This window comes from Taudactylus pleione, unplaced genomic scaffold (genome assembly GCF_031769625.1).
Source record: "Taudactylus pleione unplaced genomic scaffold, aTauple2 ptg000250l, whole genome shotgun sequence".
Classification (NCBI taxonomy): Eukaryota; Metazoa; Chordata; class Amphibia; order Anura; family Myobatrachidae; genus Taudactylus; species Taudactylus pleione.
Window position 1 is genome coordinate 691,032 of NW_028284652.1, and position 17,007 is coordinate 708,038.

At 45.6% G+C, this 17,007-nt stretch overlaps 2 protein-coding genes across 4 annotated transcripts in view; one reads left to right on the top strand and one right to left on the bottom strand.

Moving 5' to 3' along the window:
* Nucleotides 1–8,384, top strand: part of NAALADL1 (N-acetylated alpha-linked acidic dipeptidase like 1) — a 132,352-nt gene extending 123,968 nt beyond the window's left edge. For both annotated transcript variants that reach the window (XM_088480011.1, XM_088480010.1), the window contains 2 exons: nt 4,701–4,793; nt 7,485–8,384. In XM_088480011.1, the coding sequence (XP_088336137.1) occupies nt 4,701–4,793; nt 7,485–7,668 (277 nt within the window). In that variant the 3' untranslated portion in view covers nt 7,669–8,384. The remainder of the gene's footprint in view (nt 1–4,700; nt 4,794–7,484) is intronic.
* A 4,554-nt stretch (nt 8,385–12,938) lies between these two features.
* SNX15 (sorting nexin 15) overlaps nt 12,939–17,007 on the bottom strand; it is a 35,137-nt gene continuing 31,068 nt past the window's right edge. For both annotated transcript variants that reach the window (XM_088480013.1, XM_088480012.1), the window contains exon 8: nt 12,939–16,992. In XM_088480013.1, coding sequence (XP_088336139.1) covers nt 16,886–16,992 — 107 coding nt within the window. In that variant the 3' untranslated portion in view covers nt 12,939–16,885. The remainder of the gene's footprint in view (nt 16,993–17,007) is intronic.

Below are 17,007 nucleotides of genomic sequence, written 5' to 3' on the forward strand. Positions count from 1 at the left end.
GTACGTGTATAAATGCGTCTGCACACTTGCAATTTTACATGTATTTTTTAGCTTAAAATCTGTATAACCTAATAGAGCCCATAGATGTACATGGAGCCAAAATATGCCAATCATCATCATCAACTTAAGGAATCTGCTGCAAACTTTGAATTATGCATTTTAGTACATTTAACCTTCATGGAAAGGAAGCTGACACTACTGCCATGGCCAAAAGTTTTGAGAATGACACAAGTATTGGTTTTCACAAAGTTTGCTGCTTCAGTTTTTATGATGGCAATTTGCATATACTCCAGAATGTCATGAAGAGTGATCAGATGAATTGCAATTAATTGCAAAATCCCTCTTTGCCATGACAATGAACTTAGGGCCTGATTCAGAGATGGACGCTCTGAAAGAGCGCTCGCTCTGAATCAGGGCGTTTTTTTTTTTTTGTGCTGCCTCCTGGCCGCTCGCTTAGCTGTGGGTGACCACCCACAGCTATTGCGAGCGGCCAGGATGATGGACACGATGGTCAAGACCATCGCGACCATCGGGGCTTGCGACGAGACCCTTGTGGTAGGGTCTTGTGGCCGCAAGCCCCAGAGAGCTTTCGGCTCTAATAGAGCCGGAAGCTCTCCCACTGACATCACTGGTGATGTCAGTGGGGCCGCCCACTAACGGCAGCCGTTCGCTTGGGAAGGCCTCTGTTTGTGAAGCCACCGCCTACAAAATGGGCGAGCTGTCGATCAACATCGACAGCTGCCCCTTTTGTAGTGAGCCACGGAGTAAGAGAAATTCTCTCTCACTCCGGGGCTTGCGCACGCGCAGTGCAGCCGCTGCGCGTGTGCAGAGCCCACCATCGACCCGCTTGCGAGCGCTCAAGCGCTTGCGAGCGGGTCTGAATCAGGCCCTTAATCCCAAAAACACCATTTCGGGGTAAATTTACTAAAGTGAGAGTTTCAAGAAATTAGTTTTAAGAGATGTTGCCCATAGCAACCAATCAGATTCTACTTAACATTCAACTAGCACCTTCTAAAAGATAATAGCTATAATCTGATTGGTTGCTATGGGCAACATCTCTTCTAAAACTCACTTCTAAAAACTCTCACTTTAGTAAATTTGCCCCTTCCACTTTCAGCCCTGCCAAAAGAGGACCAGCTGACATCATGTCAGTGATTTTCTCGTTAACACAGGTGAGAGTGTTGACGAGGACAAGGCTGGAGATCACTCTGTCATGCGGACTGAGTTAGAATAACATACTGGAAGCTTTAAAAGGAGGTTGATGCTTGAAATCATTGTTCTTCCTCTGTTAACCATGATTAACTGCAAGGTAACACATGCAGTCATCATTGCTTTGCACAAAAAGGGCATCACAGGCAAGGATATTGCTGCTAGTAAGACTGCACCTAAATCAATCATTTATCGGATCATCAAGAACTTCAAGGAGAGACGTTCAATAGTTGTGAAGAAGGCTCCAGGGCGCCCAGCAAGCGCCAGAACCATCTCCTAAAGTTGATTCAGCTGTGGGATAGGGGCACCACCAGTGCAGAGCTTACTCAGGCATGGCAGCAGGCAGGTGTGAGAGCATCTTTACACACAGTGAGGCGAAGACTTTTGGAGGATTGGCTGGTGTCAAGAAGGACAGCAAAGAAGCCACTTCTCTCCAGGAAAACACCAGGGACAGACTGATATTGTGCAAAAGGTACAGGGATTGGACTGCTGAGGAGTTATTATCTCTGATGAATCCCCTTTGTGGCCCGTATTCAATTAGCCGCCAAAAGTCGGAATCCGCAAAAAAGTATCCCCGACTGCGACTTTTCGCCAGGCGGAAACTTATCTCCGTATTCAATTGCATTCACTTTTCATGTATGCGAAAACACAATGCAATGTAATAGGTGAAAAAAATTCGCCTATGAATAGGTGTCGAACAGAAGTGCAAAAACTTTATTTAGTGGTGCAAAGATGGGGAAACCACACAGCACCATTTAGACAGCCCCCCAAAGGATAACTGTGTAAAAAAAAACTAAAAAAAAAAGAGAGGAACACCCCAAAAATGTACTTATAAAATGGGGCTGAAAAAATGCAAAGTGAGGGTACAAACTTACAAACTAGCTAAATAGACTTTTGGGGGGTCTGCAAGTAGGAGGTGTTTTTTTGATTGCAGGTGTTTGCTTCAGGTGCATTTAGTATGTTTTTTTAAACTTAACTTTAGCGATTTTAAACCATGCTTGCACCCATTTTTAAATGCCCCAAATTTTACAGGAGTACTTATTTTCTCCAAAAAAACCGGCTAATTGCCATTCTTCACCACATGGGCAAAGACGCTAATTAGAAGAAAATGACACCCCTTAAGTACCCCAAATAGCTTTATTAGGGCTAATCAGGGGCATGTACATTGATCCCCAATGTTAGTGCATCTTTTAGGGAGTGTCAGGCTGATTTCCGCAATTCTGACAGCACTTTTTGTCTGTTTTGCATTCACTGGGTTGCGTTTTCGCATGTTTTGGAATTGAATACGGCTAATCATGGAGACGCGCGCGAAAAGTTTCCGCAGCAAAAATACGCGATGTAGGCGAAAAGTCCAGCATGCGAAAAAGTATCGCGGGTGCGAAACTAATTGAATACGGGCTTGTGATTGATTAGGGCATATGGAAAAATGCTTGTCCATAGAAGGAAAGGTGAACACTACCATCAGTCCTGTGTCATGCCAACAGTAAGACCATTCATGTGTGGGGTTGCTTCTCAGCCAAGTTAGTTGGCTCACTCACAATTTTGCCTAAGAACACAGCCATGAATAAAGAATGGTACCAAAACATCCTCCAAGAGCAACTTCTCCCAACCATCCAAGAACAGTTTGATGAGGAACAATGCCTTTCCCAGCATGATGGAGCACCTTGCCATAAGGCAAAAGTGATAACTAAGTGGCTTGGGGAACAAAACATTGACATTTTGGATCCATGGTCAGGAAACTCCCCAGACCTTAATCCCATTGAGAACTTGTGGTCTATCCTCAAGAGGCGGGTGGACAAACAAAAACCCTGACAAACTCCAAGCATTGAGTAGGCAAGAGTGGGCGGCCATCAGTCAGTATGTGGCCAAGAAGTTGATTGACAGAATGCCAGGGCAAATGCCGAGGTCTTGAAAAAGAAGGGTCAACACTGCAAATATTGACTCTTTGCATAAACTTAATCTAATTGTCAATAAAAGCCTTTGGGCCTGATTCAGATCTGAACGCTCTGACCAGAGCACTTGCTCTGAATCAGGGCCCTCCTACCTTTTTTTGGCTCGCATAGCTGTGGGTTACCACCCACAGCTATAGCGAGCGTCCATGATGATGGTCGCGATGGTCTTGACCATCGGGCTTGCGACGGAGACCCTGCGGTAGGGTCTCGCTGCCGCAAGCCCTGGAGTGATTTTGGCTCTATCAGAGCCAAAATCACTCCCACTGACATCACTAGTGATGTCAGTGGTGCCGGCTTCAGACGGTAGGCGTTCCCAACATCGACAGCACGCCCCCTTTGGTGCGAGACCCGGAGCGATGGTGAGCCCGTCGCTCGCCGGGTCTCGCGCATGCGCACGACGGAGCTCCCTCCGTCATGCGCATGCGTAGTGGGGAACATCGACCCGCTTGCGAGCGTCCTGCAGTTCGCGAGCGGGTCTGAATGATCCCCTTTGTCACTTATGAAATGCTTGTAATTTTACATCAGTATTCCATAGTAACATCTGACAAAAAGGTCTAAAAACACTGAAGCAGCAAACTTTGTGAAAACCAATACTTGGGTCATTCTCAAAACTTTTGGCCATGGCTGTACAAATCATTGTTCCGAGTTTGGCCATACCAATTTGCTTTGTTAGATGCTTACTGTGTAGCAATGTTTTTTGGAACACTATTTGTTCCATTCCTGTGATTTTCGGGTTTCATCCTATTTGAATACTGTAATCATCTCCAAAATGCTAGTATCCCAAATGCCAGTATGTAAGCTGATAACGCCATTACTTAAGGAATACCCCCTCCAAACAAAAGGCATGATTCAGAGACAGATGTAATGGCGATTAAACACATCCAGCGATTGTTTGCGATCGAGCGATTGTCTGCCATTGCACATGCGTATAAGCCACACTGCGATCACGGACGCACATAGGAATCCATCGCAGAGTGAGTGACAAGTTGTCAGCGCTTGGGGGTGGTGACGGGGGTGGTCTGAGAAATGCAGGCATCTGTCCGTTTAAATGCCGTTGCATGGGTGTGCATAAATTAGCCACTGCGAGTGCATACGCAGCTCTACGTCTGCGGCAGGTCAGAGCTGTCCCAAGGCCAAGATGGCCGCTGATGTGCGGCAATGTTACCAATATTTACCCATTTTATGCGTCGCCACATGCAGGTAAGAAGGCAGCAGTGAGCGTCCTTATGCTCGGGTGGTCTCTGCAGACATTATCATATTTTCACTGCTGCGTTGAGTGCAAAATCGCAGCTGGGATCACATCAGCGTCCTTCTCTGAATCAGGCCCAAAATCCATGTCTGGGCAATAACAATGTTTTCAGGTATAGAGCTTAATGGCCAAGATTGGCTACAGTTGTCAGAAAGGACCACACATACAGATGTGAACTTCAGTAAAATGGGACGTTGGTTAAGTTAATGTCTTTTGATGTCAATTAATGATTTAATCGTATGGGTGTACTGTGAGTTCCTGTTATTAATGATATATATGTTTTTCTCCAGGCCTCTTAAAATTCGGATGATCAATGACCAGTTAATGCTGCTGGAGCGAGCCTTCATTAATCATTATGCATTCCCAAATAAACGTTATTACAGGTAAATGTCCTTCAGGTGATATAAAATCGATTAATCCTGATTTTCAGGATCAAATATGTTATATCTCCCATATATACAACAATATAGTGGATATAAATACACACTATAATAAAGCACAGGGGCCGAGAGCTGAATGAACTATATTATTAGGCCAATCCATCCAAAATAGTGTAATAGCGAGTTCTAACTTGTGACAAGAAAACACTGGGCCTGATTCAGAGCCGGACGCTATTTGCACTCGCTCGTTCAGAAAAAAGGGGTGGCTATTCAAATGAACCGTTCGCTCTTTGTGGTCTGTTCACGCCTCTAGGTCTGAACGAGCGTACAAAACATGCGGTCGTTTTTTTTAAAACTACGCCCCCTGGCCGCTCGCATCCTACGTCATGTCCGCTATTTGATTAATCGAGTACATCGACCAGCGTATGAACTGCTCGCTATTCTTGTGGTTGGTTTTTCCTACCGCAATCTTGCGAGCAGTTCTGACTAGAAAATAACCCAGTGACGTGATCAATGACGCTGCTGTATTAATTATGCACACCCATAAAACGCCCGTTCTGACCTTTAAGCACGCCTGCGTTCTGATCTCCACTCCCCGTTTTCAAGCACCTTCCCATTACCACCCACATACGCCTCCTCCTGTCACTCAAAATAGCAGGCATTCGCTATTTAGCGAACAAACGATTTTCGGCTGCACTGACTGGTTCGCGCATGCATATTACGATCCGTACGCATGCGCAGTTGTGCAAACATCGCTCGGAACGAACGAGCGGCCGCTTACGAGCGGCTCTGAATCAGGCCCAATGTTCCTCTGTATATTAGGGTAGAATCAGCACCAACAATTGTACTTCAGATGTGTGTAGAACGGAGGGACAGAGTGCAGGCTGTAGGGGGCTTCTGTACTACACTGACCTATAACTGTGTTCTGCTCACGTTGTATCCCTGCCAGCAGAGGAGAACCAAGTAGCATTTCAGCAACAACAACTGAGTTCAGCGAGCTCTCCCCCTGCACAATCCTTCCTTCTCTGCCATGTTTTCGGGATCACTCTCTCCTTCATGTTTTCCTTCCAGCTGTTTTTTCTTTATATGACACACTGGCATGCCCCTCACCATTGTGCTCCTTCAAAATAACAGTGATCAGCAACTATACTTCTATGTATTATAGAAAGACAATATCAGCGCTAACAATATACTGCAAATCTGTGTGTATCTATACTAGCATGGGGATTTTGTTCATATAGTGAGTAAAACATTTAAACTTGCAGCCTGTCTTCAAGGGATCCCAAATCTCTGCAAGTACCTACAGTAGCATATATGCCTAACACACCAATACATTGCAGTATATGCACTCACTGGGTAACACCTATAGGAAGACTGGCTTGTGAGCCTCACCCAACTAGGCCTGTTGATGTTGAGTGGTTTTTTGAGGACTATATGAAATATTGGGGCAGATGTATGAAGCTCTGGAAAGTGATAAAGTGCAGAGTGATAAACGACCAACCAATCAGCTCCTAGCTGTCATGTTACAGGCTGTGTTTTAAAAATGACAGTTGGGAGCTGATTGGTTGGTCGTTTATCACTCTCCACTTTATCACTTCCCAGAGCTTCATACATCTGCCCCAATGTTTTTAATATATATTTTGTTATGTACACAGAAATCACATGTACCTGATGATGTGGATTTGCATGACAATCACTAGGTCTTATATAGCCTTGACTGGATGCAGCCACGATAACTACTCAAACTTTTGATATAAAAAAAGAAGTGTAACATACAGTATATGACATTAATACTGCCATGCAGCTGGTACCATGTACAATATGGGTAACACTGAGCGCGGACATTTCTTTTCTGTTTTCTTTAAAAATGTTGCCTATTGCTATCGTGGCTGCTTCCAATAAAGGCTATATAAGGCCTAGTGATTGCCATGCAAATCCACGTCCTCAGGTACAGTACGTGTCATATCTGTGTACATAAATATTTTTATTAATTAAAGATTATTTGTTATAGTCTCAAAAAAACTGGATTGTATCAGATAAACTGTATTTTATCATTTTCATGTACACAGATTATTAGATGAGTGACATAATTTCCACCTTACATGGCGCTATCATTAGGGAAACCTATGTGGTTGCCTAAAACACTAAATTAGTGCCCTTCAAGTGTTGTCCCAGCAGCACCATCACTTGGGGCCACAGTTGCTGAAGCATTTGGCAGCAGTGAATCGGGCAGCTGCTAGCTAGGAGTGTGATGCATGGCTATGTCATATCATCCATGTGCCACACTCCTAGTCTGCTGCCCTGTCTCCCCAGGCGTGTTGGTACAAGGGGAAAGGGGTACTGCTAGGGCTTGTGGACAAATACCACCGACAGTATGGGGCTGATTCAGCGCTGCACGCAAGTCCGCTTTGCAGACAGTACTGAAGATTCTAGTAACTGCGCATGTGTCGGAGCCGGCGTCTGCAACTCCATTATGGGCGATATAGAGCTGAATGAGTGCAAATGGACGCTCGTATATAGGCTCATTAGAGTGAGGGAGCATTGTGGTTGTGTAGGCGTAATTATGACCTATGCAGAGTTTTGTGTACAGAGAGATAAATTAGTAAGGTATTTTACATATAATTTGATATATTATGAAGATTTCAATCCATCTAAGACAGGCAGATAACATGTGACTCTCATTCTTTCCTGCAGTCATGTGATCTGGGCATCTCGAACGTCTCCGGTGGTCACATTTCCAGGCCTTGCAGATGCCTATGAAAAAGCAAACTCCACGCAACTGAAAGCAGACTGGGATTTGGTGCACCATCATATCACTGTGGCTGCCACTGCTGTGGACAATGCAGCCTCTACTCTGCATACTGCGGCCTCTATATAATACATGCCTACAAATAAAGTCATGCTGATTTTTGTATATTTCTTTTATAGAGCAGGTAGCAGGCCAGATTTGATGGAGAACTCCAAATGAATTACAGAGATGACAGATATTTTATATCTTGAAAATGTAATTAACAAACCTCTGTCCCGTCCTGTATTTTAGTTCTTGCAACTTTGTGTGGGAGACCATCAAGAACAATAGCTCTAAGCTATCCAGTTTGACATAATAATGTTCCCAGAAGGCAGTAAGCACATCTAGCCATACAATGTGATGTTCACACATGCAGTGGTATTCCTGAATATTTACACCTACGGAAAAGACCGCTATTACTGACTATAAGTATAACAAGCCATACAGCTGTCTTAAACAATAAATGTACAGTATCATGTTAATGTATATGCTATTTGTTCAAACAATGTATTTAATATGTAAGTGACAGTTACTCTAATCTATGGTCATGGTAATAATCCACATAATCAGTCCTATTAGTGTCACAAAACTGTGCAAGCAAGTGAACGAAGATAAAATGAGAACGTGTTGAGTAGATCGTGAATGAGCAGAAGAGCTGGACCCATACTGAGAGTCCCTACATGTTTGCCACAGTCTACTGTGACTGCAGTGATCCCATCAATGTCTAGACTTTTTTTTTTCCATTATTCAACTCTGTGCTTCTGTGTTCTTGTTTCCTTCCATTTGTACAGCACCAAGGAATATGTTGTCACTTTAATATAAATGAAATATATTACATATATAAAAAAAATATTTTTCATTCCCGAAACATTCATGGTGAAGGAGTAGTAACAGAACGCTTCCTGATCCAGAATATGAGGGCATGGTTACAAAACAAAATCACAGTAGAGTCATGAGAGGGGTATGAATATTTCATGGCATGTGAAGATCGGGATGTAGTTGGCATCCAGATAGTCAGAATCCCCATGCTCACAATACCAGCGACGGGATCCTGATAGGTCAGAATGCAGACAACTTCTAACACTAAGCTTCAGGGTTAGGGTTAGGCTGAAGGAAGGGAGAATTAGGCTGCAAAAGGGGTAAGTTTAGGGTTAGGCTGCGGGAAGAGAGGGTTAGGCTGCAGGAAGGGAGAATTAGGCTGTGAGAGGGGTGGGTTATGGTTAGGCTGCGAAAGGGGTGGGTTAGGATAAGAGTGTGAAAAACAAGAGATATGGTAAGAACTTACCTACGAAGTCCATAGGGTCCACAGGGTTGACCTTGGGGTATAGCTTGGATCTGGATCCACGGGCACCATACAGTTAAAGCTTTAGCTCCCAGGATGCACTTGGGTCCTCCTCTATACCCCGCCCCCGGGCCACAGGCACCTCAGTTGGTAAGTAGCCTAGGCCGAAGAAGACTAAACAGAGAGAAGGAAGACTGGAACACACAAGAAACCATACTCACAGAAATGGGAGACGGAAACACCGGTGACCAGTACCACAGCCCATTTGAAGCCAGGAGCGTCAGGGCGGGCGCCCTGTGGACCCTATGGACTTCGTAGAAACAGAGATAACAAAGGTAAGTTCTTACCATATCTCTTGTTTTCTACTTCAGGGTCCATAGGGGGTCCACACGGTTGACCTTGGGGATGTCCCAAAACAGTTCAACTAAGGGCGGGGACGCTCCTGAGCAGAAAGGAGAATCCTGCGCCCGAAGGATGCATCCTGAGAGGCAAAGGTGTCAAACGCATAAAACCTCAAAAATGTCTGAATTGAAGACCAAGTGGTTGCCTTGCACAGCTGAACAGCGGAGGCACCACGTCTAGCAGCCCAAGAAGGGCCTACAGACCGAGCGGAATGAGCCTTAACCGAGGCTGGAACAGGCAAACGTTCCTGTATATAAGCCTCCCTAATAACAGAACAAAGCCAACGGGCTAAAGTTTGTTTGTTGGCAGGCCAACCCCTCTTATGGAAACCAAAGAGGATGAACAACGAATCGGACTTCCTAACAGAGGCCGTCCGTTCAACATAAATTCTGAGAGCCCGGACTACGTCCAGCGAAGCCTCGCCAGCCGTAAGACCCGGAGCCTGAAAAGCTGGCACTACAAGTTCCTGATTTATGTGGAACCTAGAAACCACTTTTAGGCAAAAACTCAGGACGGGTGCGAAGCACAGCCCGTCCTGATGAAAAATCAGGAAGGGGGGGCTACAGGAAAGTGCCCCCAACTCGGATACCCTCCTGGCCGAAGCAAGAGCCAGGAGAAACACAGTCTTAAGTGTTAACCACTTGAGGTCAACCGACTCAAGAGGGTCAAAAGGAGGTCCCTGCAGGACCCGAAGAACCACCGCCAAGTCCCACGGAGCCACTGGAGGCACAAAGGGAGGCTGGATCCACAGCACACCTTGGAACAAGATGTGAACGTCAGGCACTGTGGCAATCCTTCGCTGGAACCACACTGACAGGGCCGATACATGAACTTTTAGGGAATCAAGCCGTAAGCCCAGGTCAAGACCTGACTGCAGAAATGCCAAAATCCTAGAAACTCTGAACACCTGAGGGTCATAGCTTCTAGACTCGCACCACTGAAAGTAAGTGTGCCACACTCTGTGGTAAATCCGTGCAGAGGCAGGTTTACGTGCCCTAAGCATAGTACTGTTGACAGAGCTGGAAAAGCCCCGGGACCTTAAGACGGCTGTCTCAAAAGCCACACCGTCAAAGACAGTCGACCCAGATCCGGGTAAAGGCAGGGACCCTGAGACAGCAGATCCCGACGTTGAGGCAGAAGGTACGGAGCGTCTACAGACAGGCCCCTGAGATCGGAGTACCAAGGACGTCTGGGCCACGCTGGAGCCACCAACAGAAACGTGCCTCCGTCCCGTTTGATCTTTCTGAGTACCCGAGGGAGCAGGGAGATTGGAGGAAACAGATACGCTAGGTGAAACGACCATTTCACTGACAACACATCCACTAGGCTGGCGCCTGCATCCCTTGTCCTTGAGCCGTATATGGGCAACTTGTAATTGTGACGAGAGGCCATCAGGTCCAATTCCGGCAGTCCCCACTTGTCCACGAGAAGTTGAAACACCTCTGGGTGAAGCGACCATTCCCCGGGATGCACGTCGTGACGGCTGAGGAAGTCTGCCTCCCAAATGAGGACTCCCGGGACGAAGACTGCCGATATTGCTGGAAGGTGGCACTCCACCCAAGTCAGGATTTGGGACACTTCCGACATCGCAGCTCGACTGCGAGTTCCTCCCTGGTGATTTATGTATGCCACCGTGGTGGCGTTGTCTGATTGCACCTGAACTGCTCTTCCGAGAAGAACGGTGCCTGACGCCAGAAGAGCACGGGACACTGCCCATAGCTCTAGAATGTTTATGGGAAGGACGGCCGCCTCCGCCGACCAACGGCCCTGAAGAGACAACGAGCCGGTCACTGCCCCTCAACCCCGGAGACTGGCATCTGTCGTGAGCAGAACCCAGTCCGGAATCCAAAAGGGGCAACCCTGGCTGAGATGAGCTGACTGCAGCCACTACGCCAAGGACCGGCGCACTTCCGGGGACAATACCAGCATCTGGGATCGGATCCGGCGGGACAACCCGTTCCATTCCACAAGAATCTGCCCCTGCAGGGGTCTGGAATGGAACTGGGCGAACTCCACCATGTCGAATGCCGACACCATGGACCCCAGGACTCTCATTGCCGAATGTACTGACACCCTGCGACTGCTCAGGCAACCGTGTATCCTCAGTTGTAGGAAGGATACCTTTTCCAGAGTCAAGAAAATCCTTTGTTGACTGGAGTCCAGAAGTGCTCCCAGATGGACCATCCGTTGAGATGGGATCAGAGACGACTTCTTCCAATTTATTAACCACCCGTGTGCTTGAAGACAAGCAATTGTCAGGTGGAGATGATGAAGAAGCATCTCCAGGGAGCTCGCCAGCAGCAGCCGATTGTCCAGGTACGGCAGCAGCCGTATACCCTGACCCCGAAGGTGGGCAGCCATGACTGCCATCACCTTGGTGAAAACCCTCGGAGCCGTGGAAAGACCGAAAGGCAACTCCAGAAATTGGTAGTGATGGTTTAGGATAGCAAACCTCAGGTACCGCAAAGACCATCCTGAGATAAATCCCCCCCATTAACACCAGCAGAACAGCGTCTGCAGGAAAGCAACACAGGAGCCCCGGAGTGCTCAGTCTCCTCATCAGACATGATACAGTAATTATGGAATAAATACTTATCAGCAGAGGACATACGGTGTTAACACCCCCGCACTCACCAGCATGCAACACAAACAGGCCCAAAAATATGGTACTGTGCAGCACACAACAGTATGTGACTGACCTCACAAATACATGATTTATAAGAGTGAGGTTAATAGAAAAACGCCCCTCCCCCACACACCTTCGGGCTGTAGGAGAAGCAAAGGGATAGATATAAGCTGACAGTAATTAGAAATTAAGTACAGACAGCAGCACTAGCAAAGTCACATACAATGCAGGAAGATTGTACTTACTGCACCAATTGCTACCCTCAAACAACCAGATTCAGTGTCTGGGGGGAGTTATAGCGCCGTGTACACTGTCCTTTTGGTAGGGGAGAGGTACACAGGGGGACCCGACCATGCACCTGCCTGGGAGCCTGCGTTATAGCCTTCTAAAGACGGCCGCCGGAGAGCTCTGAGGAGGAGTGGCCAGCAGAGGAGCAGCTCAGCGACGCCAGTACACATGAGAAAAGGCGCGCTGAGCTGAGGGGAGGAGCCGCTAAACCAGGGAAGGCTGCCTCCCCTGGCTAGTATTTAACCCCAGGGATGCCGGTTCCCCTCCGGAACTTATACCCTGGTGGTCCAGCGGAGCGCGGGGTATGCCTGCATGAGGGGGAGCCTGCCGCCGCTACTAGCCCCGTAGAGTCCGGCAGCAGTCAGAGGGAGATCCCGGAGCCATGCTAGAACTAACTCCGGGGTCCCGCTGCGATCCCCAGAGCAGTACTGGCGTCGCAGCGCCAGCGGGGTGTTGGAGCGGCAGCGTGGACGTCCAGAAGGACAGTCCTATGCTGCCGCATTAAGTGTAAAAGAGAAAAAATAAAAAACTTTTCTTCTGTAAAAATAAAGCCTAGGGGCTGCTCCTGCAGCCCCACTACACAGTGCAACCGACTTCGGCCGGCACCAAACTGAAACTGAGGTGCCTGTGGCTCGGGGGCGGGGTATAGAGGAGGACCCAAGTGCATCCTGGGAGCTAAAGCTTTAACTGTATGGTGCCCGTGGATCCAGATCCAAGCTATACCCCAAGGTCAACCCTGTGGACCCCCTATGGACCCTGAAGTAGAAATACCCAAATTCGCCTGCATTTCCCCGGCATTCTGGCAGGATGGCATACCCAACCCGTGAAGATCATGAGAGAAAGATGAAATGAAGGTTCATATATGCTGGTTGAGCATATTGGTTTAAAGGTGGGAGTACAGTAATTCTGGGATCCTGATAAGTCATGCGTGTGAGCTCCATGGATTTTATTACAGAGAATACATGATAACAAGGAGGAGTGGTCTATGTACATGATCTTGCATGGGAACAAATGGAACGAACATGCTTATAGAGCCAAATTACAAAAGTGTAGTAACTGTACATCCCTTCAGCTAATACAGCCAGAGAGAGACTATTTAAATAGAGGTATTTATAGCTAAAAAATAAATAGATCATTTAGCTAAAAACTTAGATCTGGTGACAATCCTGAAAATGTCTCCAATTCATGCAGACTAGACAAGTGCTGGGCGCATTGGCCAATTGTGTCTTTTTTAACCAATTTGCAGAAGTTACAGATTATAAAGACCAATCAAATGCAATGCAGTGAGCAAATCAGTTTACCCAAGAAGGCAGAGGAAGCTGGAAAGGCAGTACACACTCAGCCAGCCCCTAATGAAGTTAATTCTTCCTATAAGAATCACCATTTACAGCTAAGATACCTATAAATCTGGTCATTAGGCTGTTGTGCTGAACAATCATAACACATATTAATATGGAAGTATGCAATCTAATTAAAGTTCAGGAGGCAAATAATGTATCCACACATAGGACCTTCCCCACATGCATTCTCCAGACCAGTGTGCTTGGATCATTTTGAACATGTTACCAGCTCTAAAACCTTTAGGGCCAAATGTGATAGGGTGAGAGTTTAGAAAATGTTAGCAGTAAGCTCTCACACTTATTAAACTCTCCCAATGTCATAGAGGCTGAGAATATGCAAACTCGCCCAATGTCATAGAGGCTGAGAATATGCAAACTCTCCCAATGTCATAGAAGCTGAGAATATGCAAACTCTCCCAATGTAATAGAGGCTGAGAACATGTAAACTCTCCCAATGTTATAGAGGCTGAGAACATGCAAACTCTTCCAATGTAATAGAGGCTGAGAACATGCAAACTCTTCCAATGTAATAGAGGCTGAGAACATGCAAACTCTTCCAATGTAATAGAGGCTGAGAACATGCAAACTCTTCCAATGTAATAGAGGCTGAGAACATGCAAACTCTCCCAATGTAATAGAGGCTGAGAACAGGCAAACTTTCATGTTTTTCAGACTCAACAAAACTCTCAAGATTTAAACTCTCATCCAGGTGTTTTCCCACTATGAAAATTCATCTCGACCAATGTAACAATGTGAGAGTTTACTGCTAAACTCACATTTTCTAAACTCTCTCCCTACTACAATTGGTGCTTGATGTTGGTGACAGCAATGCGACTAGGTGGCAATAGGGGCTTCTGTGTCGAGGGCAGAAACGTATAGTACTTCACAACACTCTCATCCTAGGACAGGCTATTGTTTTTTTTTTAAGGAATGAAAGTTGTGGTTGCTCTATAAATCATTGATATAAGCATTCCATGGGCAGCAATAGCAACAGCGTCACCTTGTTGGCCATAAAAAGGAAGAAAACGGAACAAAAACAACCGTGCCTTTAAGTTTTCAGACCTCTTTGGGCAATCCAGGGTTGGGACACTGTAACCATTAAAGCTATACGTATTGTAAAATGCACCTATACTGACTCCTAATCATTAGGTGTTTAAATGTAAAAAAGCAATACTATGCAGTGAATTTGGAAGCTCAAGTCAAGTTCCTATAAAATATAAATGGCTGATAATGAGGGTTATTTGCAAACAATCAAAAACGGCAAGTCTGCACTAAAGTCACCGAGACCAGTAAGACCTTTGCTTTCATTATCCAACCTAAACGAGACAAATAAAGGCTCATTGCTGAGTGAGTGCTATGGCTTTAATGCAGATATGTAACATTAAGTAACTGACCCTCAGTGTTCAGGATGTGACCATGCTGGCAGTAGCTACGTAATATTAAGGCGCATACATTCGCCACTGAATGTTAATAGTCAATGAGGGTTATTTGCTAGCATTAATTTGGGTACAAATTTGCCCTAGTCCATAGCAACTATTTCAGAATGTTTTTTTCTTTTTATCTTTGTACGGTAGGTCAGTGGTTCCCAATCTAGGACATGTTTCCCCAGGTGTACACGCTGTGATGTCAGGTACTTGAAAAACGATTTGCAATAATAGGAGGTGCAGGGGGAAATTCAGGTGATAATTAGACACACAGGGAAAGCAGTGTCCTAGGGACCTTTATCCCCATCAGAGTAGAACCCTGATAGCAAAATGAAAAACAAAGCAAATGTGGACTATAGTTTTGTCAATTTACATTTTTTCATACCTTACGATATGTGAGAAATATATACGTACAACTCATTCTATTGTTGCATAATTTTTTTTTTTTTAAATCTGGTTTATAGCATAATTATATATCAGTGCCTAAACTTTTTATCTAATAGCAATTCTATTGATTAAATACGTAATGCTTTGCAAATGTTGGGAGCACAAATAATGCAAATGGGCTGTCAGGGGGTACCCAGGTGGAAAGTGATTGAAATCGCTGATGTAGAACAAGTCTGACAATGAAAACAATAGTCTGCTTGCTTGCTATGGCACCTAACCGCAGCGTTAGCCAGTAAGCCTGTGCGCCATCATTTCAACATCTACATTCAGCTGCTGAAGCGCACAGAGTATTTGTCTCTGCTTTACATTAATATCATTTAACCTTTCAAAACAAATATCCGCAGGAGGGATGTGGCAGAAAACTCATTCGGAAAAAGCTAACACTTTTCATGCAGTTTTGATCTGTTCAACTGAATAGAATTTACAGCTATGAACCCTAAAAAAACAAATACAGAAAGAAAGAGAAGACAATTGTTATTCTTTTCTGTGGATGAGTGAAGAGAACTTTCCTTCAGGGCCAGTACTAGACATTTCTTGGCCGCACACCAGCCTCATGCAGAGGTCACCTTGAAGCGCCACCTCCGGCAGTCACTGTATATGGAGCACAATGACTGACAGCAGAAGTAACGATAAAGAGAAACAAGATAGCTCAGTCATGGAAGGTCTTATAAAGTGCCCGCAAGAGGCAGAACACATGGATATGGGTCACTACAAAGTGCCGTCACTTTATGAGAAGAGCAGGGACAGCCGCTAGGTGTATAGGGAAGGGCGACGTTAGGGGTATGCTGAGGGCGGTATGTTAGGCCTGAACTTCATCTTTGCCATATTTAATACTCTGCAGCCTGAGACCAGCATGAAAGCTTTTCAGGTAACGGAAACGGATCTTACAGCACACTGACCATATAAACTTATTACATAGGTAATTGAGCGGTTAGAATCCAGCATGAAGTCGTAGGTGTCTGTGTAGAGATGTGCTGATAAAGCCTGTCCATCTAATGTCACATTCAGGCAACAGATGAAACATCTGTTTCTTAAAAAGCAGCAGAATGCTATAACATTAGGAAAAAAACACAATGCTTCATTTACCACACTCAAATGGTGCATTTATCACTGAGAATACTTCACTTATAAAACAAAGATTCTCCCAGTTCCGAACTTCCGACACAACTGTTAAATAAACAAAGTTCTAGTAAATAGGAATCTGGGAACTCCTGCTGGAAAGGAATGTCTCATGTCCACCAGTGTCCAACACTTTGCCCAACTCTGCTGTGTCAACTACTGAGATTATACAACAAACATACATTAATGGAAGCACGTGACTGGAGGTTTCATGGGCCACCTATACACAGAAGGCGCGACAAACCGTTTTGTCTCATATCGGTATATAAAGCACTGTGTGCAGTATTTCTCTTGTTATATTTCCAATTCTGAATTAAAATAACAATTGAAAAGGCCTTTTATGCCAGATCCAGCAACTTTTCTGTGCTCATTTGGGGGGTCACTCGGTGCTCCCACCTATGTGCTCTTGAAAGATTTTTTCCGCGTGGTGGAGATATTCTGCCGTTCTACGAGTCACAGCATCTCGTCTGTCCGGGCAAGGGTCACCTGGTGGGAGACACA